The sequence below is a fragment of the Staurois parvus genome, unplaced genomic scaffold (genome assembly GCF_062004578.1).
Source record: "Staurois parvus isolate SC_StPar_1 unplaced genomic scaffold, SC_StPar_1.0 ptg000282l, whole genome shotgun sequence".
Lineage (NCBI taxonomy): Eukaryota > Metazoa > Chordata > Amphibia > Anura > Ranidae > Staurois > Staurois parvus.
This window is the reverse complement of record NW_028318078.1, coordinates 16,345,730-16,366,999: the sequence shown is the minus strand read 5'-3', so window position 1 is coordinate 16,366,999 and position 21,270 is coordinate 16,345,730. Positions and strand designations below refer to the sequence as shown.

Sequence of the window (21,270 nt, the reverse complement as noted above, 5' to 3'; positions counted from 1 at the left end):
CACCTACTGAGCGACATATCAGACTGGATGTCGCTCCACTTCCTTAAACTGAACCTCTCCAAAACCGAGTTTCTTGTCTTCCCCCCAGCCTGGACCCCACCCCCATTGACTTTTCCATCATGTCCAACAACACCACCATCAAACCCGCCCCGCAGGCCAGAGTACTTGGTCTCATTCTGGACTCTAACCTATCCTTCCAGCCCCAAGTCCAATCTTTAACAAACTCATGCAGACTCCACCTCCGCAACATCGCCAAAATACGTACGTTCCTAACACCAGAAACCACTAAACAGCTCATCCACTCCCTCATCATATCACGACTCGATTACTGCAACTCCCTCCTTACTGGCCTGCCTTGCCGCTGGCTATCCCCGCTTCAGTCGATCCTGTATATGGCTTCCAGACTCATTCACCTTTCCAACCTCTCCGTTTCCGCCACCCCCCTCTGTCAATCCCTCCATTGGCTTCCGATTGCGCAACGGATCAAAATCCTAACACTGACGTACAAAGCCATCCACCATACTGCCCCGTACTACATCACCGACCTAATATCCAAGTACCACCCAGCACGCACACTCCGCTCCTCACAAGACCTCCTTCTCTCTAGTTCCCTGGTCTCCTCCTCCCATGCCCGCCTCCAGGACTTCTCCAGGGTGTCACCCATCCTCTGGAACTCCCTGCCTCAACCCATCAGATTATCACCTACTCTCCTCTCCTTTAGGTGCACCCTGAAAACCCATCTCTTCAGGGAAGCCTACCCCACCCCCTGCTAACTTGCCGACCTCCTCCACTCTTCCTACCACTCTGTCCCCCACAGCTTTCTCCTCCTGTGCCACCCTCCCCTCCCTCCTAGATTGTAAGCTTGAAAGAGCAGGGCCCTCGATCCCCTCATGTTTTGCATTGTATTGTTATTGTTCTGTCACATGTTCTGTCCCCCTTTGTAATGTACAGCGCTGAGCGAACTATTGGCGCTTTATAAATACTGTATAATAATAATAATAATTAGAGTTGAGTATCAGGTTCCCATTGAAGGAAAGCTCTAGTTTCATGAAAAATTGATATATTGATTATCAGTAGAAGATCTGTCTCTCCATTTGATCTCAGCATTCTAATAACCTACAAGCATGTATGTATGTATGTATATATGAAGCTCAGCATGTATGTTGTTGTTATCCTCAAACATTAATTCCTGTTCACACTTGAGCGTTTTGTAGCTTGTAGTTCAGAGCTCAGAAACACTCAACAAGCAAAAACCTATTGTTTTCAATAGCCCTTGTTCACATCTGAACGTTCTGTTGCCTGTAGCAAAACAACTGTTGCTCAAAATAAGAACATGAGCTACTTTTTAGGCAGAATTTTGCATTTCTGTTCCCATAGACTTCAATGGAAATGCCTGAAAAGCATGACATGAGCATTTTTTGAAGTGTCGTGTTGCATGTTTTCTGCTCAAATAGCAGCTCTCCACCCATTTTTTTTTCAACAGCACTCCAAATGTCCAATTGAAAAACATGCAATGCTGTTCCAAAAAACACTAAAAAACACTTGAAAATGTGATGCTTAGGTGTGAATGTATGGGGAACTGCAGAATATTGGGTGACATTACAACCTAGATTAACAACTTTTCTTTTCAACGTTGTTTCCCCAAGATGTCTGGAGCACATCACAAGCATCTAAGTGGTTATTAGATTGTGTGCAGATTACTTGAATAATATGAGGTTCATGTGAAGAGAAGAAAGAAAGTTCTAAATGATTAGCTTAAAATTCATTTGACTTTTATTCTTGATAATGGAGTCACAACCAAAAGAGAAACGTGGCAATGCCATTACCAAGCCACAGAACTCACTGCAATTTTAAGACATCCCTTTAAGAGACACCACATTCCATATCAGGAACTCTAGCAACAGAACCCCCAGCCCTGATGGGGATTTCTTGACTCAAACTGTGCTGGATATTGTTTCTTTACTGGTTGTGACTCCCATTATCAAGAAAAAAGATTATACGGATTTTTACACTGGTCATTTGGTGCTTAGTTTCTTCTCTTCAAGTGAACCTCTCAAGTTGGGTGTGTCCCACTCCTGTTGGGGCTACTCCCCCACTTCATGTTTCTCAGAGCAGCTGAGATCCATTTGATAATAGCCATTACTAACCTGCATTTGAAGAAAGCCAAGCATTTGGATCCAGCACCTCTTGTTTATTTTATTGTAATAAATAACATGAGGTACCATGATTGAAATGTATTTTACCATACATTTTTTATCTTTGATAACTGGATCCACTTTGTAGTCAATCCCCTACCATTCCTGGCATATTACCTTTATTACCTTGCAGTCAACTGAAACAATTATAATGGAGTGATGTCCTTAAATGTGTGGTGGTATCGTATGCAAAACTGATGCACTGTCCTATACAAAGTAGGCTCTTTTTTTCTTTATCCTTCAGATGCAATCCTATCTGCCGTTGCCCTGGTGATACAAAGAAGAGCTGTGCTCTTTAATGTTAAGCTTGCCATTGTTTGCAAGTAAAAACAAATTTAACAGCACAGTGGTGGCCCCGAAGTTCATACACTGAGCAGCAAGCGTCTGTAACCTTTGATTATTTTTGTTCTGTCATTGTGCTTAGGACTTGCAGCAATGTTTGATATAAAGATCAGTGCGTCTTTTGTGATTAAATGTAGGTGAAAGAACCTGAGAGACTGTGTTTAGCTTGAAATATGTTAAACATTTTGTGCCTCTTTAGGAAATGAAACCAAGCCATTATCACTGCTGGTTCTTTATTATCTTCTTTATACTATGTGTTCTGTTTTCTACAACTTAAAGGTATACAGTGAGTGCTGCAACTTAAAGAAAAACAGGAATGGCAGATCCTGGAGAAGGCAAGAAGGATGAGGCTGATTACAAGAGGATGCACAGCTTTCCTTTAATACGGGTAATGCAATATATTTAGTAATCATTGTCACAATCATGCACACAGGGAGAGGCGCTGTCCTCCATTTTGCTCCAAACTTCTGCATTTTGGTATTTCTCTTAAACTCATATGCCATCACCTGAGGGGGGAGGTGTAGCAATCGTGCATACAAGAGCCAGGCACGGCCCTCACTGTGTTAAGAAGTCTTAATGTTATCCCCTCATTTCCCCCTCCCTCAGGAATGCAATCAGTGTATGATTCTGAGCCCCCTGCCTAACAATTCTTTGACCAAATAAGGCAATTGGGTTCTGTTGTAAGAGACACCCCGTTGACTTTGAGTAGAAAAGAGGCTGTTATGTTTTGTGTGTAGACAGAGAAGTGAGGACCTATTGCGTTTTAACATCTAGCAGACAGAAAGCAAAGGAGAATCTTGCTGTAACAACAGAACTGAGTGCGAGACCACAAATCCCTTTTTAGCTCATCAGGCTTGAAACTGCTTAACCCCAGGCATTTATTTGGCAAGTACTTATTTACCTAAACTTCTTTCTGTTATCTGTTTGCTGTGCTGTTGGGCTCTGTGTATGTGTCTATATATATATATATATATATATATATATATATATATATATATATATATGTATGTATGTTACATCTTTTTTCTGTAAATATTTCTACTGCACCCTTTTGACCTTTTAGTAATAAATCTTACTTTCTAAAAGTGTTGAACTGTTTCTATAGCCCTTTAATGTGACTTACGAATCCCTGCCGCTGTAGAGCGCTACTATGAGTGTTTACTGACGATTAACCAATCCTAGTGTATTGCTGAGTTTCTTCTTTCTCTGTGTAAAAAGGAGGTGGTGGCAGTGTGAAGGGTTAATTGCGTAATTAACCTGACCCAGTAGCAAACGCTCCCAGGCTGCAGGTACGTCGTTTGTGGTCCAATTAGCTGGAAAATCGGTTTGCAGGGTGCAACTGGGCATAATATTGTTACGCACATGACATCGCGGTGTTAGATTGCCTAGTCCTTCGGTCACGAGTTTGGTGAGAAGGTCAGGGGTCTGACGCCGCACCCGTCACAATCATGTTTGTTGTACTCATAGTTCCTGAGGGATGATTGCAAAAAAGGTAAAAGTTGTTGCTCATGTTATCCTGCCCAAGACTTACATTGTTTAAGGCATTCACGGTCTTAATTTTTATATGCATAGTTAGTTTGGCTGAAAAAAGACAAAAGTCCATCCAGTTCAACCATAAAAAAAAGTTATAATCCTACACCCACATTTGATCTAGAGGAAGGCAAAAAACCAGCAAAGCATGATCCAATTTGCTCCTGCAGGGGAAAAAATTCCTTCCTGATCCCCCGAGAGGCAATCCGGATATTCACTGGATCAAATTTACCTATAAATGTTAGTAAACCATTATATTTTGTGTATCTAAGAAAGAATCCAGGCCTTTTTTTAAAGCAATCCACTGAGCAGGCCAGAACCAACTTTTGAGGGAGTCTATGCAACATTTTCACAGCTTTTACTGTGAAGAAACCTTTTCCGTATTGAGATTAAATTTCTTTTCCTCCAGACGTAAACAGTGCCCCCTTGTCCTCTGTGACGACCTCAAGGTGACTAACTCTACACCGAGTTCACTATATGAACCACTGATGTATTTATACATGTTGATCATATTACCCCTTAATCTCCTTTTTTCAAGAGAGAATAAATTCAGTTCCTCTAATCTTTCCTCATAGCTGATCTCCTCCATGCGTCTTATCAGTTTGGTTGCCCTTCTCTGTACTTTCTCAAGTTCCCCAATGTTCTTTTTGTGAATTGGTGCCCAAAACTGAACTACATAATCCAGATGAGGTCTTACTAATGATTTGTACAGAGGTAAAATGATATCTCTCTCTCTGGAGTCTATACCTCTTTTAATAGGAGTTTGCTTGCGTTAGAAACCACAGCTTGGCATTACATGCCATTATTAAGTTTGTGATCTACCAGAACTCCCAGATCCTTCTCCACCATTGATTCCCCCAGTTGTACTCCCCCTAGTATGTATGATGCATGCATATTCTTAGCCCCCAAGTGCAAAACCTTACATTTATCAACATTAAACCTCATTTGCCCCCCACATGTTGCCCAATTAAACAGTGCATTGAGGTCGGCTTGTAAGTTGAAGACATCCTGTAAGGACCTAATTCCACTGTAAAGCTTAGTTTGATCTGCAAAGACTGAAATGGTATTTTTAATCTCAGACCCTATATTGTTGATAAATATATTAAAAAGCAAAGGTCCAAACACTGAACCTTGGGGTACACCACTGACAACCCCAGACCATTCAGAGTATGAATCATTAACCACTACTCTCTGAATACGATCTTTTAGCCAGTTTTCAACCATTTACATACAGATTTTTCCAATCCTGTAGACTTTACCTTACACATTAGCCGTATGTGGGGAACTGTGTCAAAGGCTTTTGCAAAATCCAACTAAACCACGTCCACAGCCACCCCTCTGTCCAAGGTTTCGCCCACCTACTCAAAAAGAAATCAGATTTGTTTGACAACTTCTGTCTTTCATGAATCCATGCTGTCTGTTGCTTAAAATGTTTTTTCCAGCAAGAACTCATCTATGTGGTCTTTTATTAAACTCTTCAGTATATTCCCAACTATAGAAGTTAAACTAACAGGTCTATAATTACTTGGTAAAGATTTTGACCTCTTTTTAAATATAGGCACCACATTGGCCTTACGCCAGTCCAGTGGTACTATGCCAGTCATTAAAGAGTCCCTAAAACTTAGAAACAATGGCTTTGAAATGACAGAGCTCAATTCTTTAATGACCTGTGGGTGTATGCCATCCGGTCCAGGTGCTTTATTCACCTTTATTCTGTCTAAATATTTTTTGAACGTATCAGTTGGGAGCCAATGTCGATTATCTGGAGCTGTGTCAGTACCATGCCCATTATGGACAAGAGCTTCCCCATGTTCCTTTGTATACACAGAGCTGAAGAAGGTATTTAATAAATCTGCCTTCTCTTTGTCCCCAGTCACCCACTCTAGATTATTTTGTAAAGGGCCTAAATGCTCGGACCTGACCTTTTTACTATTAATATATTTGAAGAGTTGTTGGGGGTTTGTCCTGCTATCTTTTGCAATCTGTTGTTTGTTTTCAATTGTTGTGGCCTTTATTTCCGTTTTGCATATCCTGTTATATTCTTTGTAATGTTTAAATGATGGTAGCATTCCTTCATTTTTATATTTAATAAAAGCTCTTTTCTTATTATCTATAGCTTTTTTAACTTTGACCGTAAGACACACAGGTTTGATTTTTAGCCTTTTAAACTTGTTGCCCATGGGAATATATTTTGCAGTGTGTTCACATACAGTCTTTTTGTAAAACTCCCATTTCTGTGTTGTGTTCATTGATGCCAATATTCCCTCTCAGTCTAAGTCCTGGAGAGCAGCTCTCAGCCTTGGAAAATTAGCTCTCTTAAAGTTGAGCGTTTTTATTTTTCCCACATGTGCTTGATGTTTACAGCTAACAATAAATTAAATCATGTTATGGTCACTACTACCCAGATTTTCTTTTTATATGGACATTCGTAATAAGCTCTGCATGGTTTGAGATTACCAGGTCCAGCAGAGCATCATTCCTAGTTGGGGCCTTTATGAACTGTACCATAAAATTGTTCTGTAGTAGGTTTATAAATTATTGCCCTTTAACTTTTCCTGCAGTACCATTACTTCAGTCAATTTCTGGGTAGTTAAAATCCCCCAATATTATCACTGTCCCAGCCCTTGCAGCCCTATTGATCTGTACAAGGAGCTGAGTCTCCACCTCCTCATTAACACTGGAAGGCCTATAACAAACTCCAATGATTACCTTTGTAGTACGCACCCCCATGTGCAGTTCCACCAGTAATGATTCAGCCTCGTCACACTCTCCATCAACTAGGTCCTCTTTCACACTCAGTCTGAGATCACCTCTCACATACAGACACCACCACCTTTCCTTTTTACCCTCTCTCTCCGAAAGAGAACATAGCCAGGAATATTAATGGCCCAGTCATGTAAAGAATGATGCCAAGATTCAGCAATACCATTTAAATCATAGTTCTAATCATGCACCAAAGTTTCCTTCTCACCTATTTTGCTTGGCAGACTTCTGTCACTGGTGAACAAACACTTTAATCCATTGATACCTTGTGCACACGTATTTTGCATATTTTTTATTTTCATACAAATGGTTGTTTGTAACATGGGAACCTTCTTTGCATCTGCCATAGTCCTCCCCCCATCTTTCCCCATTCCACCCACCAATAAGGACTGACCCCTGTCTGATCTGTCTACCCCATTATAATCTAATTCTCCCTCCCCCTTCGATCCTAGTTTAAATACTCCTCCAGCCTCCCCATAAACCTCTCCCCCAGCACAGCAGACTCCCTTCCATTTAGGTGCAAACCATCTCTAGCATATAGGTTACACCCCAATGAAAAGGCATCCCAGTGCTCTAGAAACCCAAATCCTTCCCTCTTCCACCAGGTCTTTAGCCATGCATTTAGTTCTGTAATCTTCCCCTGTCTTTCCTTAGTTGTGCATGGCACAGGTAATATTTCAGAGAATATCACCTTGGAGGTCCTTCCCTTCAACTTGCAGCCTAGTTCTTTAAATTGATTAAGGAGCCTCCACCTTCCATGTATTCTGTCATTGGTTCCAACATGGACCAAGACAGCTGGATCATGCCCAGCCCCTCCCAGTAATTTATCAACCTGGTCCACCACATGCCGAACCTTGGCACCAGGGAGACCGCAAACCATTTGGTTGAGGCGATCCTGGCGACAAATTATTCTCTCAGTTTTTCTGATTATAGAATTCCCTACTACCACCAACTATCTAGGCCTTCCTACCCTCACCACCTCTCCCAGATGGTCTGCCCTCCCGGCTGTTAGTCATAGCAGTGACATTCAGGGCTGCCACCCCTGAGTATGCCACCCCCACATCTTCACCCAACTTTGTAAATCTGTTTGGGTGCACAAACCCAGGGCCGGCCTTCCTTTTCTGTGAGCCTCTACCACTCTCTCTTGGTACAGTAACCCATCTTCCTACCTGATAATCCTGATTAGCCTCTCCACCCTCCACATCAATCCCATTAGCTACCTGCTCAGGGAGCAGAGGACCCCTTTCAAAGTTGTCGGTTTTGCCCAGTGTTGCAACTTGCTCCTCCAGATCTCTAACACACGCTACCAGAAGGGCAACCCACTCACATCTGTCGCAGCGTTATCCATCCGTAACTTACAGGTTAGTAGACTCCTGTTATCAACTCCAGTTTTTTAACTCCACTTAATCGATGATCCAGCAAGCAAAATACAGGCAAGTTCAAGGATGAGCAAGCTGAGTGAGGTCTACAGAAAGTTATATAGTACCTGGAGCACCTGTGACCAAGTAACCCCTTTGTGTGCCATTGAGAAGGTGATTAGCTACACCTGATTAAGTTTTAAGGTATTTTTTTTTTAGGAGGGGGGGTGGTCTTTTTTCCAACTCAATTATTCTGACATGTTGGTGTTATATCTTTAACTTGGATGTTATAAGTTGCACTGATTAGATACAGCTGGATGAAACAAAACTGTGTTTATCTTCGCTGTGTAGACCTCCGTGACAGCCCTACTTCTTCACCTGGAGGACCAGAGCTACCGCAACAACCTGCGGCTCCATGGTCTCCCGAAGGCCACAGGCCAAGAAGTTCTTCAAGACACGGTCTTAGCGATTTTCCACAACTTCTGGACTTTACCCCACCTCCACAATTGGAGTTTGAGAGAGTGCATATGGCACTCAGCCCCTGGTCCACTGACCCTAACAGGCCGAGAGATGTTATCTCCCACCTGCAGATTGATTTCGATGGGGCCTCGGTGAAAATACTCCCTGACCTTTCTAGGGCTACACTGCAACGACGAGGGCTGCTTCTATCCCTGCTGGACAAACTTTGGCACCTGAATTGCAACTACCGCTGGGGATTTCCCCTATCTCTTACTTTACGCAAAGGACCGTCCTCCTTTGTCCTCCAACATCCAGATGACCTACTGGCTCCCTTCACCTTCTTGGAGACGGACAATATCTCAGTCTCAAATTGGCTGCAGCTGGTTCCGCGTATCACCAAGCGGGTTACTTCATGCAGGGGCCTCTCTCAGTGACCTCAAAGAAACAGACGTAACACCAGTGCCTTACCCTCATCTTCAGGCTGAGAACCCTGATATCCCCAGCAGTCAATGCTGCTAGCTTCATGCTGTAAGTACTGGAGATGCATCCTTCTACCTGCAAGTTTGGCCACTGCTTTCTCAGAGACAACGTGACATTCTCATAAACTTTCGGAGGGCACAGCTCCTCAATTTTTCTGCCTCCTTCCCTGGAAGTAACTATTGACTGTTTTTGGGGGGTCTACATATATTTTATTGTGACAGTGTTGAAGCCATCTAGAGGGCTTGGGTCCTCAGTTTTTCCCAGCCTCTAAGCAGTTGATATCTGTTTTTAGGACTTCTTTTGCTCAGACCTCATCCCAGGTGAATGGGTGCCTCCTTACTTGTAACATATCCCTTCTCAATGGTTATCTCATTACCCAGTTGATGTTATGTTTCCTCTTTTTATTGTCATTGTTACACGGATATGGTTTTGTTGTACCCTTTTTGAGACTGGAGACCCTCGTGTTTGTGGGTACTCGGCCTCACCCTTGGTGCTTCTACTTACGTGGCCCCCTTCCTGTGGGGGTCTTCCGTCTGGCTGGGGGAGACCCTGGGCAGTATGTCAGGTTTGCCATTTTCAGATGGACTTGTAGGAGCACCATCAGTACTTCAACCTTGGCTTATCGCTGCAATACACTGTTGTGAGTGCTTTCCAGAACACTTTCTGATAGTCCCTGAGTAGTGGGATCTCAGGGATAGTCCTTGATCCCACCTTTTCTTTTCTCCCCCTTTTTTTTTACTTTTCCTATGTCCCTCCCCTCCAGCTTCCTCTTTCTATCTTTCTTTTCCTATTCATCTCTTCTCTTCCCCTTATTTCTTTTTCTTTTCTCCCCCTCCCCCCGCTGTGTTACTATGGATACTTTGTGCCTTAAGTCTCTTAATGTGAAAGGACTTAATGTCCCTGAGAAAAGACGTATGTTCTCCATGTCCTGAAACGCCTGCACTCTGATGTGGCAATTGTACAAGAAACCAGTTTTAGGGAGGGTAAACTCCCTTTCCTCCAGAGCAAGTTTTACCCTAATGTCTATCATGCCTCCATTCGGGAAGCTAAATCTAAAGGGGTTTTGATACTGATTTATAGACGGATACCGTGGACGCTAGTGGACATACACTCCAACTCCCACGGGTGCTATCTCTTTGTTATAGGCTGTATTGGGGGTGTTAAGGTAATGCTGGCTAACATTTTTGCTCTGAATCTACATCAAGACTCTTATTTGTACTACTATCTTGAAACTTATGTAGTTTTGGGAGGGCAGATTGTTTCTGGGTGAAGAGTTCAATGTCCCATTGGACCCCAGCTCAGACACCTTCACGGGCACTTCCTCAGTCCCACTTGGCGCCAGCCCTTCGAGCGCTCCACAAATCTCAGCTTACTGGCGCCTGCTGCACCCGAGGGAATGAGACTACACTTTCTATTCCTCCCCATACCGGTCCTATTCCCATATTGACCTTTTTTTAGTTTCTGGTCAGCTTCTCTCGGCTATTGTTGACATTAAAATGGGGAACACTAATTGGTCGGACGGTGCAACATCTTAAAGATGACCATCTTACCCAAGTTTTTTTTACCTCTTCCAGGCCTTGCCTATCCAGATGCCCTCATTCTTTTTTTGTCAAATCAATGCTTTGTTTACCAAATTTATTTGGACCCATAAACGGCCCCAATTTAATTGCCGACGTTTGACTTTATCTAAGCTCTATGGGGGTGTAGCAGCCCCAGATGTGCTGAAATACTATCAAGCAACACATCTTGGGAGGGTGATTGATTGGTGCAGACATAGTGACCTCAAATTGTGGACAACACTGAGCAACAGTATTGTACTACCCCCCTCAGTAGGACCCCATGGTGTTATGTCGCTTTACCAACCTCTCTTAAAACGCACCCAACCATAGTCCCCAAACTTCGCATCTGCCACTTAGCTTGTTGTAATCCCATGATTTCTTCAGGCTTGTCCCCGCTATTCCTGATTTTGGGCAACTCTAGCTTCCCACCAGGTCTAGATGGAACCTCATTCTGAGAGCTCATGGAGAGGGGCCTTTTACAAGTTTCTCATTTTATTTCTTCAGATGCTTGGCCCTCCATTTCATCACTGATGAACCTGGTAGGTCCTTACGGCCTGACCTTCTGGACTGCACTGCAACTGCATCATTTCCTTCGCACTCTTGGCCCCCCCTGTACAATTTAACCGTTCACTGACTATGTTCGAATCCTACTGTTAAGATAGTGGCGTTCTTCCCCATACCCTTTCGAAAATGTATTCTTTGTTGATCTTTCCGCCATATGGCTTTACACTACCCTGTCTAGACAAGTGGGCTCTGGATCTCCATCGCTCCTTTTACACTTGACATTATCCTCTTTACCCTGGAGTCCTCTGTTTGTACTCATATACAATAGACAAATTCTAAACTTCTCACTCGATGGTAGTACACCCCGGCTACTCTACGTCGGTTTTTTCCTGAGACCTCAGATTGTTGCTGGAGATGACAAGGGGACGTTGCTACATATTTTCTGTTCCTGCCCGAAATTAGATCACTACTGGAGAGAATTCTGCAGAATTACTCAACAATTCACTGATCTCCCGGTCCCGGATAGCTCTGCCTTCTTCCTCCTCCATTGCTCTTAATACCCTGTATATAAAAAATTGGTCGTTCGTCCAAAGCCTGCATCACTCTAAAATGCAAGGATCCAACCCCTCCTTCCATTTCGATGTGGCTCAACAAGGTTGAGGATGTTAATACTCTGGAGGACTTGATACTATCCGCTCAAAATAATGGAGAACAATACATGAAGACTTGGTTCTGCTAGAATCAGTTTGTATATGCTGATGAAGGCAAGACACTTATGGTACCCTGTTCTGGAGATTAAACCGCCTCAGTGGCTCCCCCCCCCCCCCCCCACATAGTTTCAGGCGTGTATCCCTATCCATTTGCTCCACCCCCCCCTTTTTTTTGTCCTCTTTTTCTGCTCTTCTTTTTTCGCTTTTCTTTTGAGAAAATTAGGTATCCAATTAAAGCATTCTATATTTTTGTTCATTATCATATTTTCACAGGAGATGACGTTTGCCTTTTGGATCTCAGTGGTGTCGACTCTGGAGATGGTTGATAACTGATCCCTCTGTCCCCTTGCAATCTGCTTTGGGTCCTTCCTTTTTCTGGAACCGGCCCTCTCCAGTCCCGACATCGCCGCCTCACTGATCTACAATACTTGGTGTTGGTCTGATGATACCCTACTCTGTATTTTTGATATTGTACATACTCTCGGTATCTCTCATCTCCCATTGGTGGTATGTGCCCACTTGATGTTCAGAGAACTCTTTTACTATTTTTCCTGCTCATTTTTTTTATACATTATTGTTTGAGATTGTATTTTTCTTGGATACCTTTTTTGGATAAAGAATTTGCAACAAAAAAAAAGTAAACAGCAAACTGCTCCTTCCCAGAACACACCAGCTGGGTTCAGCAAGGCTACTGGTGTAGACAAGTCTTAATCTGATTTCACTGCACACTGTGGGGTTGATTTACTAAAAGTGGAGAGTGCAAAATCTGGTGCAGCTCTGCACAAAAACCAGTCAGCTTTCAGGTTTTATTGTCAAATCTTAATTGAACAAGCTGAACTTAGATGCTGATTGGCTACCATGATTGTAAGCTCGTAAGAGTAGGGCCCTCTTACCCCTCGTACGTTGTTTGTTGTTGTTGTACTGTGCCATGTATTGTCCCCCCTATTGTACAGCGCTGAGCAAACCCTTTGGCGCTATATAAACTCGTAGTAATAATAATAATAATACCATGACCAGCTGCTCTAGATTTTCACTCTCCAGTTTTAGTAAATCAACCCCTGTGAGTTTCAGACTGTCTGCATCCTGGGCCAGTCATCCTGAGGTAATCACTGCATGATCTATTTCATATGAACAGCCACAGCTGTAGGTGCTGTCGTCAGGCTCCCATTCCTCTTAGTGGGACCTCCTTCTCACACCTGATTGCACGCATTCCCGGTGAGTCTCCCACAAGTAATTGCAAACGTCCCCATTATCAAGTGTGACTGGGGCCTTACAGACCCCTGTCTGTCCCTTTCATTCATTGGATATGAGTTCTTTTAGTCATGAAGGCTCACTATCACATGGGGGTGTTACCTAAGGCAGTCCTCATTTAGATACAGGAATGCCCACTCCCCTAGACTGCCATCCACCCATTAAAGGCTATGTTCACTTTTAATTAAAGAATAATACAGTGGGTATAGAAAAGATCACCCCTCTTTAAAATATTCACATTTTGTTGCTTTGCAGCCTGGAATGAAGATAAACACAGTTTTGTTTCATCCAGCTGTATCTAATCAGTGCAACTTATAACATCCAAGTTAAAGATATAACACCAACATGTCAGAATAATTGAGTTGGAAAAAAGACCACCCCCCCTCCTAAAAAAAAAAATACCTTAAAACTTAATCAGGTGTAGCTAATCACCTTCTCAATGGCACACAAAGCCATTTGACTTTCAACTAGTATCAGATGTGGCCATTTTGATTAGCTCAGCATGACAAGAGCTTTCCTGGATCATTTCTGTTCCTGGTACAGCAACTGAAGCAACAATCAACTATGGGTGGCAAGGCACTGTCGAAAGATCTCTGGGATAAAGTTGTGGACAGGCACCAGTTAGAAGATGGATAGAAAAAAAATTCAAAGGCTTTATCAATGTCTAGAAGCACAGTGAAGTCTATTATTAACACCTTCCCGCCCAGCCTATAGCAGATTGACGGCCGGGCGGGACACTCGCCTTTGTGACTAGGTGTCATATGATGCCTGAAAAGACTGAATGAATCCGTTTCATTCAGTAACAAAGATTGCAAATATATATTGGTATTAGCAATCATATTGTGTTAAAAATCCTGATCGCTTGCCCAGAATAGTTCAATGTTACTATGGTAACATTGTATTGCTTTGGTCACAGTGTACTGAAAAATAAAATAGTAACAAAAAGAAAAATATATAATAATAAATTAAAAAAATAATAGGAACATTTGAAAAAAAAATACAAATTCAATTATTATTATTATTTTCACCAAAGAAATGTAGCAGAATACATTTTGACCTACATTTATGAATAAATGTTATTTATTTGCAAATTTTATAACAGAAACGAAGATAAGTGTGTGTGTTTTTTTTCAAAGGTTTCAGGTGATTTTTGTTTTATTTAGCAAAAAATAAAAAACCCAGTGGTGGTTAAATACCACCAAAAGAAAGCGCTATTTGTGTGAAAAAAAGTGATAAAAATGTTATATGGATACAATGTTGCATGACCGCGCAATTGTCATTCAAAGTGCGACAGCTCTGAAAGCTGAAAATTGGCCTGGCCAGGAAGGGGGTATAAGTGCCCGGTATTGAAGTGGTTAAGAAGTGGGAGGTATTTGGTACAACATAGACCCTCCCTGGATCAGGAAGTCGCTCCACACTTGCTGAAAGAGCCAGGAGAAGCTCGTCAGAGAGGCCACCAAGAAGCCTACCGCAACACCATTGAAAAGCTGTAGAATTTTAAGACTGCAGTCCACAAATGGTCACCATTAAATTTAACTGAACTTGAGTAGTTCTGCAAAGAAGAGTGGGCAATAAATGTAAAGTCTAGATGTGCAAAGTTAGTAGAGACATATCCCAACAGACTAAAGGCTGTAATTAAAGGAAAAAGTGATTCAACAAAATACTGACACAAGGGGGTGATCCTTTTTCCAACTCAGTGATTCTGTTTTTTTATTTTTTTCTGACCTGTTGGTTTTATACAGTGGGTAAAATAAGTATTGAACACGTTGCTGTTTTTCTCAGTAAATATATTTCTAAAGGTGCTATTGACATGAAACTTTCACCACATGTCTGTAACAACCCATGAATACAAAGAAACCAAAACAAATAAGTTCACAAATTAATTTATGTTTATTAAACTGGAATGATTCAGGGAAAAAGTATTAAACATGCTAACTGAAAGTTTATTTAATTTATTAAAATATTTAATATGCAACTACTGTTAGTTTAAAAAACTACCCAAAACAGTCCCTAATTTGCAGTATTGTAAACTGGACTGTATTTTGATTGTGTACAGAACACCCCTGGAGTTGTATTCTTACCAATTTCTTTCTAAGACCATTCAACTAATAGGGTGCAGACAATGCTCTTTTCTAAAGCAGTGAATCTGACATTCACCAGATATTCTTTGCAGGTGACACTCCCGAGTGCGTGTGTTTTAACCCTTTTGCAGCCAGACCCTGCTTTCCAATTTTAAACTCAAGTGGCCAGGCTGGTTTTGCATTTTTTTTCTTTTTTTTTTTTTTTTTTCTTTTACAGCTTTCAGAGTTTGTACAAGACCCCCCCCAAATAATATATTTTCTGAAAGCATAGGACCAGTAGAATAAAAGGAAGGTACTATTGATTTTTTTAGTCCCTGTGATATTTGTGCAAATGTTTCTCAAAACAATATTTTCGCTAAAAATGCATTAAAATCATTATTAGTGGATACATACATGGCAAAATTTACACAATTAATGCTTAATATAAAAGTTAAAACTGTGTTGAGTTCTTAAATAACAAATATTTGCACATTTTAAATTGCGCCTTTTTGTGCAATGGGGAAAACGGAAGGTACGCAAACCTGTAAATAAAAACAATTTACTCTAAAAATCTGAGGTTATCATTTTTCACTTACAACTTTCAGAAGTTCCATTGCCAGAAGGTTTGCTATGTCTTCCAGCACAGTTTCAAGAGCATGGAAAAGATTCCAGGAGACAGGCAGTTACTCTAGGAGAGCTGGACAGGGCCATAGAATGTCCTTAACCCATCAGCAGGATTGGTATCTGCTCTGTTGCGCAAGGAGGAGCAGGATGAGCACTGCCAGAGCCCTACAAAATGACCTCTAGCAGGCCACTGGTGTGAATGTCTCTGACCAAACAATCAGAAACAGACTTCATGAGGGTGGCCTGAGGGCCCGAAGTCTTCTAGTGGGTCCTGTGCTCACTGCCCAGCACCATAGAGCTTGATTGGCATTTGCCATTGAACACCAGAATTGGCAGGTCCGCCACTGGCACCCTGTGCTTTTCACAGATGAGAGCAGGTTCACCCTGAGCACATGTGGCAGATGTGAAAGGGCCTGGAGAAGCCATGGAGAATGTTATGTTGCCTGTAACATCGTTCAGCATGAGCATTTTGGTGGTGGGTCAGTGATGGTCTGGGGAGGCATATCCATGGAGGGACACACAGACCTCTACAGGCTAGACAATGGCACTCTGACTGTCATTAGGTATCGGGATGAAATCCTTGGACACATTGTCAGACCCTACGCTGGTGCAGTGGGTCCTGGGTTCCTCCTGGTGCATGACAATACCCGGCCTCATGTGGCGAGAGTATGCAGGCAGTTCTTGAAGGATGAGGGAATTGATCCCATTGAATGGCCCCCACACTCTCCTGACCTAAATCCAATAGAACACCTCTGAGATATTATGTTTCAGTCCTTCTGACAACGCCAGGTTGCACCTCAGACTGTCCAGAAGCTCAGTGATGCCCTGGTCTAGATCTGGGAGGAAATACCCCAGGACACCATGCGTTGTCTCATTAGTAGCATGCTCCCACGTTGTCAGGCATGCATACAAGCACGTAAGAGCCATACAAACTACTAAGTACCATTTTGAGTTGCTGCAATTAAATTTCAGCAAAATGGACTAGCCTGCTGTATAATTTTTTCCACATTGATTTTCAAGGTGTTTTTTAATTCAGTCCTCTGTAGGTTGATAATTTTCATTTCCATCAAACGATGGGACATCCTTGCATTCCTAACACATTACACAGTTCATATCAGTATAGATATCCAGCATGATATGCTCCTTTCTGCAAAGAGGAACAGGATGAGCCCTTCCAGAGTCATACAAAATGACCTCCAGCAGGCCACTGGTGAGAATGTTTCTGACCAATCAGAAACAGACTTCATGAGGGTGGCCTGAGGGCCCGACGTCCTCTAGTGGGTCCTGTGCTCACTGCCAACACCATAGAGCTCTATTGGCATTTTCCATTGAACACCAGAATTAGCAGGTCTGCCACTAGCGCCCTGTGCTTTTCACAGTTGAGAGCAGGTTAACCCTGAGCACATGTGACTGACGTGAACGGGTCTGGAGAAGCCATTGAGAATGTTATGTTGCCTGTAACATTGTTCAGCATGAGCATTTTGTGGTGGGTCAGTGATCCAGTATCCAGAATTATATTTTTCCCCATTGAGATCTGATGTGTTTTCAAAGTGTTCCTTTTAATTTTATATATATATATATATATTACATGGTACAGCAGAAAACACATATCAAGAATATGAAATGTTGGGGTAACCTATTCTTGAACAGTGTTAATAGCTGGCACCTGATAAAATGAGACACGTTTACTTAAAGTGTATGTATAGCTAATACTTATTTCAGTTGTAGAAAAAGTTAGGAAGAGTTAAAACCCCTTTCAGTTTATTGTTGTGGTTTTGTGTCTTTACTTTCTGTTCCAGCGACACAACAGGGAGTGAAAGGAGATCTCTACAAAGTGTGCAAAATTTCTCTTAGACAATTGTCACCCCTCTTTTTGTTGTGACAACTCTGTCTTAGTGGCAGTTGTCACGAGGACAAATAGGGTGGAATCTACCTAGCAGAGACACAGACTGTAGTAAAAACTGGGTAGTGCTTCAAACATTTACCTACTCTGAGTAAAACTAAAAAGGTTTTGGCTGTACAAAATCAGGCTCACTTCTGCATAGAAATCAATCCGCTTCTAACCTCAGCTTTTTCAATTAGCTTTGGCAATAAAACCTGCAAGCTGATTCATTTCTATGTAGAAGTAAGCCTGATTTTGCATTCTTAAGAGCTGATTCACACATTTATGGTGCAGATTGAAGCTCAGGTTTCACAGCTAATTGATACAGTAGTTGTTCAGTGGTTCATGCCAGGTTTACATCAGGTTCAGGACAGGATTAGCTCAAGTTCTTATCCTGTGCACACATATGCCGTTTAGAATTGGTTCCCATAGAAATCAATAGCCTGTAATCTGCACCTGAACCTGAAGGCACTGGTCAGAAATCGTACATGGCTCTTTTTCAGACCGCACTGAATTCGCACCGCCAGTGGATTGGGCAAATGTGAACAGGCACCATAAGAAGCCATGGTATGTCACATGTCATGCGGATTGGATGAGGTTCAAACTGCATCCAATCTGCATATACACTATATTGCCAAAAGTATTGGGACACCCCTCCAAATCATCGGATTTAAGTGTTCCAATCACCTCCATGGCCACAGGTATATAAAATCAAGCACCTAGGCATGCAGACTGCTTCTAATAACTTTTGTGAAATAATGAGTCGCTCTCAGGAGCTCATTGAATTCAAGAGTGGTACTGTGATGGGTTGCCACCTGTGCAATAAGTCCATCTGTGAAATCTCCTTGCTACTAAATATTCCACGGTCAACTGTTATTGGTATTATAACAAAGTGGAAGCAACTGGGAACAACAGCTACTCAGCCAAAAAGTGGTATGCCACGTAAAATGACAGAGTAGGGTCAGAACGTGCTGAAGCGCACAGTGCGCAGACGTTGCCAACTGTCTGCAGAGTCAATAGCTAAAGACCTCCAAAGTTCATGTGGCCTTCAGATTAGCACAGTGCGTAGAGAGCTTCATGGGATGGGTTTCCATGACTGAGCAGCTGCATCCAAGCCTTACATCACCAAGTGCAATGCAAAGCATCGGATGCAGTAGTGTAAAGCATGCTGGCACTGGACTCTAGAGCAGTGGAGACGTGATCTCTGAAGTGACCATTCCTGCTTCTCTGTCTGGCTATTCGATTGGCATATCTGGCTTTGGTGGTTGCCAGGAGAACGGTTCTTGCCTAACCTCATTGTGCCAAGTGTAAAGTTTGGTGGAGGGGGGATTATGGTGTGGGGTTGTTTTTCAGGGTTTGGGCTTGGCCCCTTAGTTCCAGTGAAGGGAACTCTTAAGGTGTCAGCATACCAAAACATTTTGGACAATTCCATGCTCCCAACTGGGCACCTGTGCACAAAGCAAGGTTCATAAAGACATGGATGAGTGAGTTTGGGGTGGAGGAACTTGACTGGCCTGCACAGAGTCCTGACCTCAACCCGATGGAACACCTTTTGGGATGAATTAGAGTGGAAACTGCGAGCCAAGCCTTCTTGTTCGACATCAGTGTCTGACCTCACAAATGCGCTTCTGGAAGAATGTTCAAACATTTCCACTCCTAAACCTTGTGAACAGCCTTCCCAGAATAGTTGAAGCTGTTATAGCTGCAAACGGTGTGCTATCTGAATATTGAACCCTACACACTAAGTCTGGGATGCCAGTGAAGTTCATGTGAGTGTAAAGGCAGGCAATACTTTTGGCAATATAGTGTATGTGAACCAGCACTGAAGCTTTAATATATAAACCCCAATGAGGTCAGACCATGAAAGTTGGTGTGTTTTGGATTAAAAGAAAAGGCAGGTGCTTTCAGTTTGAGTTTTTTTTTTCTTCTGTTTGAGTGTTGACTTTTCAAGGATGAACTTTAGTATGTAATATAAAAGGTTCTATTGCCAAAAACCTGTTCTAACAGCCAGTGTTTCCTTCCTGCAGCATACGGACATGCCAGAAGAAATGCGTGTAGAAACCATGGAGCTTTGTGTTACAGCCTGTGAAAAGTTTGCAAGTAATAATGAGGTACAGTCAACATACTTTAGAGGGGTTCGGTCAGGGGGATCTGAGGCTAAAGCCGTATTTTTACCTTTCTGCATAGTGGCTGGGTTCTGGTGTGTGGTTCTTCCATTTTCTGTCTTCCAATAGTCGACATACAGTCAGGTCCATAAATATTGCGACATCAACACAATTCTAACATTTTTGGCTCTGTACACCACCACAATGGATTTGTAATGAAACAAACAAGATGTGCTTTAACTGCAGACTTTCAGCTTTAATTTGAGGGTATTTACATCCAAATCAGGTGAACTGTGTAGGAATTACAACAGTTTGCATATGTGCCTCCCACTTGTTAAGGGACCAAAAGTAATGGGATAGAATAATAATCATAAATCAAACTTTCACTTTTTAATACTTGGTTGCAAATCCTTTGCAGTCAATTACAGCCTAAAGTCTGGAACGCTTAGACATCAACAGATGCTGGGTTTCATCCCTGGTGATGTTCTGCCAGGCCTCTACTGCAACTGTCTTCAGTTCCTGCTTGTTCTTGGGGCATTTTCCCTTCAGTTTTGTCTTCAGCAAGTGAAATGCATGCTCAATTGGATTCAGGTCAGGTGATTGACTTGGCCATTGCATAACATTCCACTTCTTTCCCTTAAAAAACTCTTTGGTTGCTTTTGCAGTATGCTTTGGGTCATTGTCCATCTGCACTGTGAAGCGGCGTCCAATGAGTTCTGAAGCATTTGGCTGAATATGAGCAGATAATATTGCCCGAAACACTTCAGAATTCATCTTGCTGCTTTTGTCAGTGGTCACATCATCAATAAATACAAGAGAACCAGTTCCATTGGCAGCCATACATGCCCACGCCATGACACTACCACCACCATGCTTCACTGATGAGGTGGTATGCTTAGGATCATGAGCACTTCCTTTCCTTCTCCATATTCTTCTCTTCCCATCACTCTGGTACAAGTTGATCTTGGTCTCATCTGTCCATAGGATGTTGTTCTAGAACTGTGAAGGCTTTTTTAGATGTCGTTTGGCAAACTCTAACCTGGCCTTCCTGTTTTTGAGGCTCACCAATGGTTTACATCTTGTGGTGAACCCTCTGTATTCACTCTGGTGAAGTCTTCTCTTGATTGTTGACTTTGACACACATACTCCTACCTCCTGGAGAGTGTTCTTGATCTAGCCAACTGTTGTGAAGGGTGTTTTCTTCACCAGGGAAATAATTCTTCGCTCATCCACCACAGTTGTTTTCCGTGGTCTTCCGGGTCTTTTGGTGTTGCTGAGCTCACCGGTGCATTCCTTCTTTTTAAGAACGTTCCAAACAGTTGTTTTGGCCATGCCTAATGTTTTTGCTATATCTCTGATGGGTTTGTTTTGTTTTTTCAGCCTAATGATGGCTTGCTTCACTGATGGTGACAGCTCTTTGGATCTCATCTTGAGAGTTGACAGCAACA

The 21,270-nt window shown here is 42.4% G+C and overlaps 1 protein-coding gene across 1 annotated transcript in view; it reads left to right on the top strand.

The window, feature by feature from the left end:
* The window catches only part of DNAL4 (dynein axonemal light chain 4), a 41,716-nt gene that overhangs the window by 12,076 nt on the left and 8,370 nt on the right, over positions 1-21,270 (top strand). The window contains exons 2-3 of the mRNA XM_089681991.1: positions 2,817-2,925; positions 19,745-19,828. Coding sequence (XP_089538117.1) covers positions 2,854-2,925; positions 19,745-19,828 — 156 coding nt within the window. The 5' untranslated portion in view covers positions 2,817-2,853. The remainder of the gene's footprint in view (positions 1-2,816; positions 2,926-19,744; positions 19,829-21,270) is intronic.